This window comes from Apis mellifera, linkage group LG6 (assembly GCF_003254395.2).
Source record: "Apis mellifera strain DH4 linkage group LG6, Amel_HAv3.1, whole genome shotgun sequence".
NCBI classification, from domain to species: domain Eukaryota; kingdom Metazoa; phylum Arthropoda; class Insecta; order Hymenoptera; family Apidae; genus Apis; species Apis mellifera.
Window position 1 is genome coordinate 2,964,825 of NC_037643.1, and position 13,390 is coordinate 2,978,214.

Sequence of the window (13,390 nt, forward strand, 5' to 3'; positions counted from 1 at the left end):
TATTTATAATTTGTTCAATGTGTGAAATTGTTTATATGTTCATTTAAATTCATTATATAATTTCTTCAAAAATTGAATTAATAAAATAGATTTTTTTTTGGTCGCCATAGGTGAGAAGCAATTATTTTAATAAGTTACTTTCTACTGTTTCAACTTTGAATTAATCGAATAAATAATTGTTACAATTGTATCATTATACAAATTAATACAAATTAATTAGAAATAACATATATAGTAATATATTTGTGTAATTGAATTTATTTATCACATCTAAATAATAAATCAACATGATATCCTAATAACCTATCAAATACATTAAGAAAACATTAATTTTAAATAATTTTTGAACTGGATTCAAAAATTTAAAATTAAGATTTTTAGATTCTTTTTTAAAAATATTAGAAAACAAAAAAATTAATAATTTTTAATACTTCTAAGCAAAATTTAACTTTTGCCATAGCTAAAGAAAACGCACAATCAATATAATATAATAATCTTCGTCAAAGTCATTTATTTTCGTTTTATTTAATAGAAAATTAAATTGTTCGAAAAATAAGCTTTAACTGATATTTTTTATATCTTTTATACTTATTTCCAAAATTTTTCTTATTTTATTTGAATATTGTGTATATGTATACAATAAAAATACGAGATTATTTGAAATTACTTACATAAAGTTTGTATTTTATGTAAATTTTCCATTTAAAAATTTTCCATAATTTCTATTTTATTTTATAATTACGAATAATATTAATGAATTAAATTTATTTATTTAATATTATAAAATACTAACAAGATAAATTTTGATTAAAATAAGTAATGAATTTTAATAAATAATATAATAGATATATTTAACATTTGAAATAATTTTGAAATTTATTTTAAATATTTTATTTCCAATTTTATTCCTAAGTATATAAAAAAAAATTTAATATACAATGTAGACTATATAATATATTATAATAATAATATTAATCATTGTATAAAAAAATATTATTTTATTTATAAGTGAATTATAATCAATGATGTTTTTATTTGAAATTATATTTTATTTATTATATTTATTATTATATTTTAAAAATAATATTTACAAAGATATTTATATATTATTCTTTTACTCTATACAATAATATTCATTGATATAAATTTATAATACAATATAAATCTTATTACAACAATAAAATTTTTAATTCATATAAAAAAATTATAAATAAAAAAGTTCATAATACAGGAATGTCATTTACATGATATAACAAATATAAATATTGGAATGTTAATTTTACATAACAATAAAAATATAAAAAATTTTTTTTATATTTTTATATTAAAATATTTTTCTTTCCATTTAAAATATTCATTAAATCGTATTGCAGCATACCTATAAAATAGCATAAAAAAAGCATTAAAATAATTTTTAAAGAATGTATTTATGATCATATTATATATATATATATATATATATTGTATACTTACTGTAAAAAATCAAAGTTAATTGTTGAATGTTCACTTTGTATAAGAGCCCAACAACCCCAAAAAAAGTGTGATAAAAGAACAAATTTATTTACTTGAAAATACAATAAATTAATCTCATTTTCAAGTACATAATTTACATTACTATATTCTTGAAGATATATATTTAGCCATGTTTTTTGTAATTGTTCATTAGGATATAAAGAATAATCAGGATTATCAATACCTAAAATTAAATACAATAATCCTTGCAGTAAATATTATTTATATCATATAATATTTATAAATATTATAACATTATAACATTTTTAAATATTAAAAATAAAAATATATATTTACTATTTATTATTTATATATATATTATTATTATAAATATAAATATATATTTATAATATAAAAGTTAAGAAAAAATTAATCATTTGCAAAATTATTTATAATTTTTATTTTTATTTGACTTTTATGCAAGTATATTTAAAAAAATTTATTGCTTATTGATATGTGAATTGTTATCTATCAATTTATTTATTTTAAAAGAATATAAATAAATTCGTAAATGATTAATTTGTTTCTTAATTTTTGTTAATATATTTTATAATATATTGTATTTTGTATTAGTATACTTTGTAATATAATTTTTAAATATACAGTTTCTTTTAACTCGCATTAAAATATTTCAACTCTCATTGAAATATTTTGCAAAGGATTGAATCTATCAAAAAAAGTTCTTATAAAAATTATTTAATATAAAAAAATATATTATAACATTATATTTAATCTTGTAATATTATGTTAATTTATCAAATAACATATTGAAATTTATCATATTTAGTATTTGAATATAATTTAAAATATAAAAATGTAAGGATATGCCAAAACAATAATTATTAGTATTTTTTTTATTTTTTATACATCAAGTTTTAAAAATTTCAAATTAAAATATTTTCTAAACTATTAATTTTTAATCTATTTAAAAATTATATTGATTCTAAAAAAAAAGTATATTATTTTTATATGATCTCTATATGTCCAAAAAATCCATTATCAGTATTAATGTATATATAATATACATATAATCTGTATAATTTAAATAATTTTTGTAAGAGCATTTTTTTGATAATTTTATTCATTTTTATAGGAGGCATTTTAATATTATGAGTTAAAGAAAATATTTTATATGTATATTTATCTTACCAGCAAATTCAGCAAAATGATTAGCTATGTCAAAAGCTTGATAATTATATGCAGTATATTCAAAATCAATAAATGTAACTGTATTTTCTTTTTGATTGTAAAGTATATTTCCTAGAAGTAAATCATTATGAGCAAATACTATATCATTATTCAAACTTATAAGTTCCATTTTTAATATTTGATAATTTTGTTTTAATGTTATAAATGGCTTTATGAGTTTTTCAAATCTAAAAATGATAATAATAATTAATCTATATACAATACATAACTAAAATATTTCAAATTTAAAATACCTTGCTTGTTTAATATCATCTAAAAATTTTTTTGGCATAATTTCCATAAATTTTTCTAATTTGTTCCAAATGCAAGCTTCTTTGGATATCTCAACATCTTCAGGTTTAAGTTTATGCATTTGAGCCATTCTTTTAGCAATTAATGTATATATTTTAGGATCTCTGACTGTTTCTATTGTAAGTATATTACCTTCAATAAATTGATAAGCTAAACCATTATTAAATGTAGCATAAATGGAATGTGTAAAACCTGCTTTATTTAATATCTATTTAAAAAAATTTATTCATAATTATTTTAATCATATATATATATATATATTTTTTTTTTAAATATTATACTTACTCGAATATTTCTTGTTTCATCTTTTCGATTAATAAGCAAATCTGTTTTATGTCCATAAACTCTAATTAAAACCATTTCATTGTAATGCTCAGCATACCATACTCCTATAAGTTTATTTGTTATTCCATCTGTAAATATCTAAAAACAAAAATATAATATTTTTAAATAAATTTTTATTTTACTTTAATAAAATATAATAAATTAATAGATTATTAAATAAAGATTAATAAATTAATATTTATAAAATTTATTAGATTAATATAATTCTTAATGACTAATGTAAAATAATGATTACATATTTAATAATAAGGATTAAATATTTAATTAAATATTTTAAATTTAACAATAAAAAAAATAAATATATTATCAATATATTTAAATATAACATATTAAGATATAAAAAAATATTTCTGAAAAGAAATAAAAACATTTGATAATCATAATATATAATAATGATAATATAATGTAAATAACAAATTTGAATAAATCAAATATAAAATAAAACTATTATATAACATAATAGATACAATTAATTTAATTTTTTTTTATTTTTATTTATTCACTATTGTTATTATTTATTATACCAATCTAAATAATTTTGAACTAAAAATTATATAGTCGATATTAATACTTTTGAGTACAACTTTTAATTAATTAATAATATATACTTTAGAAAAAACATACTTTAAAAACTACAATTTTTAGAAATTACAATGAATTTAAAAATAGATAAGCAATATCAAATCTTTGTAAATACATGTATGTCCATATAAATATAAAATATAATAAACCAGATATAAAATATAAGAAACCACTATATAATATTATATTATATGTTATAAATATTTTACCTTAAAATGTAAATTATTTAAAGGCCATGTTGGTCTAATTTTCTTAATTATCTTTTTAGCACCATCAATAATTTCATTTTCTTCAACTACTATATCAAGATGAGGTTCTTTGCATACTTGATCCATGATAATATATTATCTACAGCAAAGAATTGTTATATATTTATATATATCAATTGTTATCTGCAGCAAAGAATTGTTATATATTACATATACATATATATAAATTTATATTACAATAATTATCAAATAAATCTTTTTGGAATAACTTAAAAATAAATAAATTTAATACTGATGATCCATCTAAAATATTAAAATATGTCACATATATATTACTTATAAATCAAGTAATTCTATAGAATTACTAACATAATCATGAGAATATTTAAATACACTATTTCATATATATATTGATGATAATGGTATCAATGGTATAGATGGCAAAGATAAACTAGAATAATAGAAATCTTGAATTTTCTATTTTAATGATTTCATTTTGAATTTATTTTATGGAAATTATTTATGAAATTTATTCATTATTTATTTATTCAATATATTAAAAAGTTTTATATTTTACATATCTTTATATAAAAATAACAATAATAAAAATATTTTATTATCAAATTATTATTAAGTATTATTTATTACAATAAAAATTATATTAAATAATAACAAAATTATCATAAAATTTTTTATTCGTTTATTTATTTTTTTTGAATAGAAAAATATAATTTTATATTCTCTTAAATATATTTTTAAAAATTTTTTAAATTATCCTTAAAATTTATAATATGCAAAAGAATAATAACATCTTATGATATATGTCTGAAATTATTAACTAACAAAAAAATATTTGTAATTTTATTTTATTTGATATTTTATAAGTTATTCGTAAGTTGTATATAAATTGTTTATATATATATGTATTACATATATATATAATATATTTTATATACTATAAGTTTATTTATATATATGAAATTTAAATTATTTTAATATATATACAATATAGTGATAAAGTTTATATAATATTACGCCAATGTTAACAATGACATATCTAGGGATTATTACTAAAAGAGTTACAGAATTGTAAAGGAATTAATATCAATAGTTAATTTACTTTGTTATATAAAATATTTATTAATGTAAAAAAATAGTAAAAAGATTGAATAAAACAAAATATTTTTTAACATATTAAAAAAGAATAATATATGTTGTAAAACATTAGAAATAATATTTTTCAAATGGAAAAAAAATTTAAATTTAAAATTTTCTGCTAATTTCAAATGTTTGTGATTTATGGTGTCTAAAATATACAAAAGAAAAATCAAATTTAATTATCTTCTCGGATAATCCGAAATGAAATTTATCTTTATACAAATATAATAAATTTATATAATAGAGTATTATTTATATAAATAATTTTAATTGTATATACCCTAAAATATCATCAGCTTTTGTTCATCAAAAAGTAGTAACTCGAAATACGAATGTGCAGTGTAAGTGAAGAGAATAGTTGAATTAAAACAAAATTATTTCACAAATATTGTTTTATAAAATTTTTGCAAATGAAGTTGAGAGATTTATATAAAATATATTTTTCAATATTTAATTCAATATTTAGTTTAATATTTTAAATTTATAACCTATATGTATTTGTATATAACCTATAAATTTAATAATGACACTACTGCATTTTGCTTATATTGAAAAAATATGAAGTTGAAAAAGATTTTTAAAGACAATTCATTCATTATTTGTATTTATTATTTGCTATTTCCTCAATATCACATTTTGTATCTTTTATATTTATATACGAATAATATAATCAAACGTGATCTATTTCGTCTTTTGTATACAACTTTCATATACATTGTACTTTCAAAATTCTATAGCATTTGAATAACATTATTATTACAAAAAATGTCAAAGAAAATTCCACTTAGTCAAAATGAAATACAACCTTCATTTAAAGGATTTCTTGAACATATAAATAATAAACGTATTGTACAATCAAGGTATGACAAATTTTTTCTTAAAATCATCTATAATATATATAATTTAACTTTAAATTTCTATTTTTATATTATTTGTATCTTAAATGTTTTGATTATATTTAGAATATAAATATATAATAAAAATGTAATAAAAAAGTATAATGATGATTTATAGCACTCCTAAGTTATCAAATACAAATTTACTAAATGAAAGTTTAAATTGTATATCTAAAGACTGTAAGTCTTCTGATACAGAAAAATTAAAAGAAAATGTTAAAACATCCATTATATCTATTGTAAGTATTTCTTTAATATATGTAAAAGATATTATTTTATGATATAATTATACATTTTAGAATAGTTCTGATGATTCAACATTCATTGATGTTATTAAAAGTAATGTAAAAGAAAAAGATTGTAGTTTAGAGGAAAATTATCAAATAGATTCTAAAGAAGAAAATTCAAAGATTAAATTTATTCATTCATCAGACAGTGAAGATGATATAATAAAAATAAAACGAGCTTTAAATTTAAATCGAAAAAAATTTCTTGACAGTAGTAATGAAGAACAAATATCAAATGAATCATTTGAAAAAGATAAATCATCACTTGATAATGTATCTTTGCAATCATCTAAGAATAATAGTGAAATAGAAATACAAGAACAAATTTTAATTGAAAATGATAATTTAAGAACTCCCAAAAAATGCTTAAAAACCAAAAGAAAAGAAAATATTATAATATCAGATTCAGATAGCAACAGTCCTAGTTTTAAACATAGTTCCAAAAAAACTCCAATAAAAAGATGGATAGGACCAGATTACAAATTAAATTTGAAGCCTTTAGGTTTAGGAAAAGAATTAGATTCATGGATACAACTTGCAAAAGAGAAACCAATAATGTCTTCAGTACCAGTAAATATTAATATGATTTTATTTTTTATTGATAATATTATTTTTAATAAATATTAATCATTATTATTATTAAATATTATTAATTTTATTTTTAGATTACAAAAGATAAATTGGAAGATAGATGTAAACATTTAAGAAATTTTCAAATAGAAATTCTTGAAAAATTTTATACTGCATTAGATCAAATACCATTACCAGTATTACAAAAATTTCCACAATTTAATACACGTACATTTCAAGATTTAAAAATTTTATATCAACATGTTAAAGCAAAGATACGTCTGGTTGAAACAAAGTTAACACATATTGAATATGATAAAAATCAAAAACATGTTCAGGAATTATCTGAAATTACAAGTAGATGTATAAATGATTCACCATTATCTAAAACATCACAATCTTCAAATCAACAATTAATAATAGGTATTTCTGATAGTGATAGTTTCAATGCATCTAATACTAATTGTTCAGATGTAGGATCAAGTTTTACCAATATTATGAAAGTGAAAACTACAGTTTCACCAACAATAGAAGATTTTTCTCAATCATTACAAAAAAATAATGAATCTTATATAAAGAAAAAAGAGGATATAGATTCACATATTTCTCTCCAAGATCAATCAAATGATTCTCTAGTTCAAACAAAAAAGAGTATATTTCAATTAAAAAAACCTATTAAGGCATCTGTGACTTCTGAAATTTCTAAACAAATAGGAGAAATATGGAAAAAAGAAGAACAATCTAAAGTAGCTAATACTAAAACAATCATTTCTAATTTCAATATTAGTTCTGATAAATTAGAAAAAATTGAAAGTAATGAAAAAAATATATATTTTGAAGAGAAAAAAAAAACTGTTCAAATTTCTCAAAAATTAAAATGTGAAAATAATCAAAGTAATTTGAATATAAAGGATGCATCATATATAAATGGTAAATTCATACTTTTACTATATTATATATATATATATTATACATATATACAATTATTTATTTGTATAGATAATACTTCATATTCATATTCACAAGACATAGTTGATTGCTTGACTCAAGAACTTGAACAATTTCCTGCATTAAGTACAGATTGTAATATAAAATCAAGTTTTAAAGGTAAAGATAAATTATTATAATTAAGAATTCATTTTTTTATTTTTTTTATTATTGTAAGTTTTCTATTGTAATTTTTATATGTTTTATATTTTATAATTATTATATATATATTTTATTATTTATATTTTTAAAGAAACTGATACACAAAGTACTACTAGTAATACTACTACAAGTAATATTACAAATGAAAAAAAACAAGAAAAGGATAAATTAAATATTCAAATGGGTATTTTTACCGGAAGTTATAAGAATGATGGTGTCAGTGGTGAATTTGATGGATTAACATATCCTCACTCACGAGAAATGTTAAAAGTAGGATATTTTATTTTTCAATATTATTTTGAAAATATCTATATTTATATTTAATTATTATTATATATCTATATTTCTATAAAATATTTAATAATGTTTAAATTTTTTTTTATCAAATATATTTTTTAAGATTTTCCGACAAAAATTTGGATTATATTCATTCAGACCAAATCAGTTACAAGCAATTAATGCTGCAATTTTGGGATTTGATTGTTTTATTTTAATGCCAACCGGAGGAGGGAAATCATTGTGCTATCAACTTCCAGCACTTTTATTACCTGGAGTAACAATTGTAATTTCACCATTAAAAAGTCTTATTCTTGATCAAGTTCAAAAACTCACTTCTCTTGATGTAAGTTCTTTAAATATCATATTTTGTCTATATATATTCATAATTCATTAATAAATATATAGATTCCAGCTACACATATGTCTGGAGGAATAACAGATAGTCAAGCATTGGGAATATATAGAGAACTTTCAAAAAAAGATCCAGCTCTTAAATTATTATATGTAACACCTGAAAAAATTTCTGCATCTCCAAAATTTTGCAATATTTTATCTTCATTATATAACAGAAGATTATTAGCAAGATTCGTTATTGATGAAGCACATTGTGTTAGTCAATGGGGACATGATTTTCGACCTGATTATAAAAGATTGAATTGTCTCAGAGAAAATTATCCTAAAGTGCCAGTTATTGTTTTAACTGCAACAGCTACACCAAGAGTTAGAAGTGATATATTACATCAGTTACGTATTACTACACCTAAATGGTATGTAATTTGAAATATATTTAACATACAAAATTTTATATATTTTATTTATATAATAAAATGTTTTTGTTTTAATCAGGTTTATGTCAAGTTTTAATAGACCTAATTTAAGATATAGCATTATTGCAAAAAAAGGTAAAAATTGTTCAGATGAAGTAATAGGTATGATAAAAACAAAATACAAGAATGATTGTGGTATTGTTTATTGTTTATCTCGCAAAGATTGTGATGATTATGCAATGCACATGCGAAAGAATAGCATTAAAGCATTAAGTTATCATGCTGGTCTTACAGATAATAATAGAAGCGATATTCAAGGTCGATGGATTTCAGAAGAAGTATGGAAATAAGTAATAAAAATATTTTTTTTATAATTACATAATTTTTTAATTATAAAAAATTTTAGATCAAAGTTGTTTGTGCAACAATAGCATTTGGAATGGGTATTGATAAACCAAATGTACGATTTGTAATACATGCAGCTTTACCAAAATCTATCGAAGGTTATTATCAAGAAAGTGGACGCGCTGGTCGTGATGGAGAAAATGCAGATTGTATTTTATTTTATAATTATACTGATATGCATAGGATTAGAAAAATGATTGAATTAGATAACTCAAATCCTACTATAATAAAAACTCATATCGACAATTTATTTAAAATGGTATCATTTTGTGAAAATAAAACAGATTGCCGCAGAACACAACAATTAAATTATTTTGGTGAAATATTTGATCGAGAACAATGCATTGCTAACAAAGTTACATCATGTGATAATTGTAGAAGTAAAGTAAGTTTTTTTTTATTTAAAAAAAAATAAAATTTATATTAATTAAATTATTTAAATATCTTATATGTGTAAATATTTTGTATATAATTTTTTAGGATACTATTACTATGTTAGATGCAACAGATGATGCAAAACAGATTATGAAAGCTGTACGCGATTTAAATAATCAAACAAGAAATTGTAATCTTACATTAGTTCTTCTCACAGATATATTTAAAGGAAGTGATATCAAGAAAATAAGAGAATTGGGTATAAAAATTAAATTTCAATGTATTATGTTATCTCTTTGTGTAATATTAAATTTTTATATAGGTCTTAATAAGTCCCCTTTATATGGTCGAGGAAAATCATGGAACAGAGCTGATATTGACCGTTTATTACATCATATGGTACTTAAGGAATATTTACAAGAACAAATGTACATAAACAATGAAATTGCTTGTGCTTATGTAAAAATTGGACCAAATGCTGCAGAATTCATGACAAAAAAAGATATAAAAGTAGAATAATTCAATTTATTTTATTATTTAGTTTAAAAGTTAAAAAGAATTATAAAAATAAATTATTAAAATATAATGTTTTTTATAATAGATAATGCTTCCTATAAAGTCTAGTAATAGTACTACTGCTGTAGCAACAGTATCTACAGTTACGAAAAAAATTGATAAAATACTTGTGGAATTACAAGATCGATGTTACAAAGAATTGATGGAGATAATAAGAGGAATTGCTGGAGCACTTGATGTTTCAGCATCATCTGTTATGAACATGATTGCAATTAGGGCAATGAGTCAAATACTTCCAGATAGTGAAGAAGCTATGCTACAAATCCCACATGTAACTAAAGCAAATTTTGAAAAATATGGAAAAGCTTTATTAGATATTACACAAAAATATGCTGCAGAAAAATATGGTAAGTAAAGTGTTATATTTAAGTTATATAAGTTATATTTAATTATATATAATATGATATATTTTAATAATATATATTAATTTAATAATAATATATAATATATAATATTTAATAAATATTTAATTTAATAATATATTTATACTTATGATTTTTAACAGTATTATTGAGTGAAGAAAAAGAAGAGAGTAGTGATGATGATAATGACGATACGTGGTATAACGATACTCCTACATTTTCCGGTAAAATTAACTCATTTCGTGGTAAAAAACGTAAAGGCAAAACTACTTATCGAAATACAAATAAAAAGTTTAAACGAACATCAGGGTATATATTTATTTATTTTGTTTAATGTCATATTATATAATATAATATATAATATAATATCATATTATAATATATATATATATATATATATATTTTTTATAATTCTTATTTTATTTTTAGTACACAAAAAAGAAAAACAACGACAAAAGCAAAATGTACGACTACAAATTTAAACAAAGGACCGGGATTAGTAAGCTTAAATTCAAAGAAATAATATAAATAAATATACATAGATAAGATTGATATTTAATATGTAATATATATGTATTTATAACAGCATGGTATTCCATGTAACTTAAAACATAATGTATTTATATTAATTTGAAATTGGCATTTCATTACAAAATAATGCAATAGTATTATGTTTTTATAAAATAAATAAAATATGTATATACACAATTTTATAATAAAAAATATTTTTAATAATATTGATTAATATATAATAAATAAAAAATAACATCATAATTATATATTTTTATAAATTCTATAATTGTAAATATTATATTTACAATATAAATACTATTACATTTTTATATGTTAACAAAAAATATCCTAAAAATTCAAATAATTTTTTATGTTACCATAATTTTATTTTTTTAAGATTAAAGTGAAAATTAAAGCTATTAAGTACAGTTACTAAGTTCCATATACTTATAATTCAGGTTGCATTATTCTTGCTTGACGGTCTTCATTTTTGATATGTTTTTTTAACAAATCCATAACTTCATTATCAAATTCAGGTGGAGTCGGCTTTGCGCCTGTAGCCCAATAAAATATATCCCAATCGTTGGTTGGCAAATTGATAAGATGATCATACAATTGAAGTTGTTTATCATTAAAATCACATAAATATTTTTTAGCAAATGTACTTAAAAGAAGACCATTTTCTAACATGCCACGTTTGCGAGATTGATACAATAATCTATATCATATAAAAATAAAATAAAAATAATAATATTAAATTTTAATTTTAATAACATTTTATTTGTTTTATATATTACCGAGCTTTTTTTACATCTTTACTTTCTTCATTACGTTTTACATATAACGGTATGTTTGGTTCTTGGCTTTCTGGATGAATTACATCTTGAAAATCATCTTTACAATATATACAAGTTATTGAAATAGGTCGTAGAGATACTGGTTTAACCTTGAATTATGTATTACAAATACTTTAAATGTAAAATTTAATAAAAACATAACTATTGTTTTAATAATAAAATATTATTATTTATGCTTACTATTGATATCAGAGATTTTACAAGAACATTCATGTTTATTTTTTTTATCTTTTGCTGTTACAAAATTATTGTTTTTGATGAGGTTAACTAACTATATTTTCATAATAGATCACCTGATAGATTAAACATAATTTTATATTACTTATATATATGTATATAAATAATTATTAATATTCATTTATTTGGTTATTTTCATTTATTTAACAGTTTTAAGTAAAATATAATTCATTTTGAATCATTAATATTATTAAAATTAAGATAATAAGGAATTTCAAATTTTTGCTTTTGTTTTTTTAATAATTCGAGATATTTATTTTTATACTTATGATTTAGTTATTTTATTCGGATTTAATTCAAATCATGAAAATGCATTTATATACATTAATTTTTAGGTTATAATGTATTATATAAATACTTCCTTATTTATTGAAAATATATTTTTTCATAAATTATATTCATTCCCTATTTATTTATTTCGAATTTTCATTTTCATTATCATTTTCGAATTTATATAAAAATTAATAATAAAATAAAATTAATATTTATTTAAATTATTAAATTATATTTTATATAATTAAATGATCTAATTTATTAAATTTATCGCGTATTTTCTTTATTAAATGTTCTAAATTCTAAGTTGGAGAATATATCTAATTATAAATTTATAATTTAAATAATTATAAATTTATAAGTATTCAGAAGATTGAGAACGTGAATTGATGTTAAATTTTTGATCTATCCGTCAAAGTTAGTGGGAGATAATTTCAATTTTTGAATTTTTGCTATTCGATTTTTATTTATTTATTTATTTAAAATGCTCCAATTTACAAAAGATTTTACGCATGTGATTCTCAATTAATATTCAATA

At 18.9% G+C, this 13,390-nt stretch overlaps 3 protein-coding genes across 6 annotated transcripts; 1 reads left to right on the forward strand and 2 right to left on the reverse strand.

The window, feature by feature from the left end:
- Positions 1-1,206: 1,206 nt before the first annotated feature.
- On the reverse strand, positions 1,207-4,621 carry LOC102656504 (ethanolamine kinase 1). Of its 3 annotated transcripts, none has more exons than XM_006559053.3 (7): positions 4,518-4,621; positions 4,149-4,287; positions 3,298-3,435; positions 2,955-3,220; positions 2,662-2,888; positions 1,474-1,696; positions 1,207-1,378 (listed from the first exon to the last, which is right to left on the reverse strand). In XM_006559053.3, the coding sequence occupies exons 2-7, from the start codon at positions 4,272-4,274 to the stop codon at positions 1,312-1,314; spliced, it is 1,047 nt and encodes a 348-aa protein (XP_006559116.2). In that variant the 5' UTR covers positions 4,275-4,287; positions 4,518-4,621; the 3' UTR covers positions 1,207-1,311. The 3 variants fall into 3 exon arrangements, with proteins under 3 accessions (XP_006559116.2, XP_006559117.2, XP_026297198.1); XM_006559054.3 differs by having other exon boundaries at positions 4,386-4,539; XM_026441413.1 differs by having other exon boundaries at positions 4,149-4,331; positions 4,518-4,533.
- Positions 4,622-5,537: 916 nt separating this feature from the next.
- On the forward strand, positions 5,538-11,506 carry LOC412756 (Bloom syndrome protein homolog). 2 transcript variants are annotated; one of them, XM_026441265.1, is made up of 15 exons: positions 5,538-6,166; positions 6,321-6,441; positions 6,502-7,059; positions 7,155-7,989; positions 8,059-8,166; positions 8,300-8,478; positions 8,609-8,830; positions 8,893-9,254; positions 9,334-9,592; positions 9,661-10,044; positions 10,140-10,293; positions 10,357-10,544; positions 10,636-10,957; positions 11,116-11,281; positions 11,402-11,506. In XM_026441265.1, the coding sequence occupies exons 1-15, from the start codon at positions 6,072-6,074 to the stop codon at positions 11,493-11,495; spliced, it is 4,047 nt and encodes a 1,348-aa protein (XP_026297050.1). In that variant the 5' UTR covers positions 5,538-6,071; the 3' UTR covers positions 11,496-11,506. The 2 variants fall into 2 exon arrangements, with proteins under 2 accessions (XP_026297050.1, XP_026297051.1); XM_026441266.1 differs by lacking the exon at positions 6,321-6,441 and having other exon boundaries at positions 5,551-5,647.
- Positions 11,507-11,515: 9 nt separating this feature from the next.
- On the reverse strand, positions 11,516-12,673 carry LOC113218840 (succinate dehydrogenase assembly factor 2, mitochondrial-like). The gene is made up of 3 exons (XM_026441267.1): positions 12,523-12,673; positions 12,283-12,431; positions 11,516-12,203 (listed from the first exon to the last, which is right to left on the reverse strand). Exons 1-3 carry the CDS (start codon positions 12,553-12,555, stop codon positions 11,933-11,935), a joined length of 453 nt encoding a protein of 150 aa, XP_026297052.1. The 5' UTR covers positions 12,556-12,673; the 3' UTR covers positions 11,516-11,932.
- Positions 12,674-13,390: the final 717 nt, after the last annotated feature.

Bases quoted from the DNA above. Each gene is read 5' to 3' on its own strand.
- LOC113218840 (XM_026441267.1), bottom strand. From the start codon at position 12,555: ATGAATGTTCTTGTAAAATCTCTGATATCAATA. The intron at 12,432-12,522 runs GTAAGCATAAAT...ACATAATTCAAG, and splicing joins TAAAATCTCTGATATCAATA to GTTAAACCAGTATCTCTACG. The intron at 12,204-12,282 runs GTAATATATAAA...TATATGATATAG, and splicing joins AAAGATGTAAAAAAAGCTCG to ATTATTGTATCAATCTCGCA.
- LOC412756 (XM_026441265.1), top strand. From the start codon at position 6,072: ATGTCAAAGAAAATTCCACTTAGTCAAAATGAAATACAACCTTCATTT. The intron at 7,060-7,154 runs GTAAATATTAAT...TTTTATTTTTAG, and splicing joins CAATAATGTCTTCAGTACCA to ATTACAAAAGATAAATTGGA. The intron at 9,255-9,333 runs GTATGTAATTTG...TGTTTTAATCAG, and splicing joins CGTATTACTACACCTAAATG to GTTTATGTCAAGTTTTAATA.
- LOC102656504 (XM_006559053.3), bottom strand. From the start codon at position 4,274: ATGGATCAAGTATGCAAAGAACCTCATCTTGATATAGTAGTTGAAGAA. The intron at 3,436-4,148 runs GTAAAATATTTA...TTTTGTTTTTAG, and splicing joins TAAATAATTTACATTTTAAG to ATATTTACAGATGGAATAAC. The intron at 2,889-2,954 runs GTATTTTAAATT...TATCATTTTTAG, and splicing joins GATGATATTAAACAAGCAAG to ATTTGAAAAACTCATAAAGC.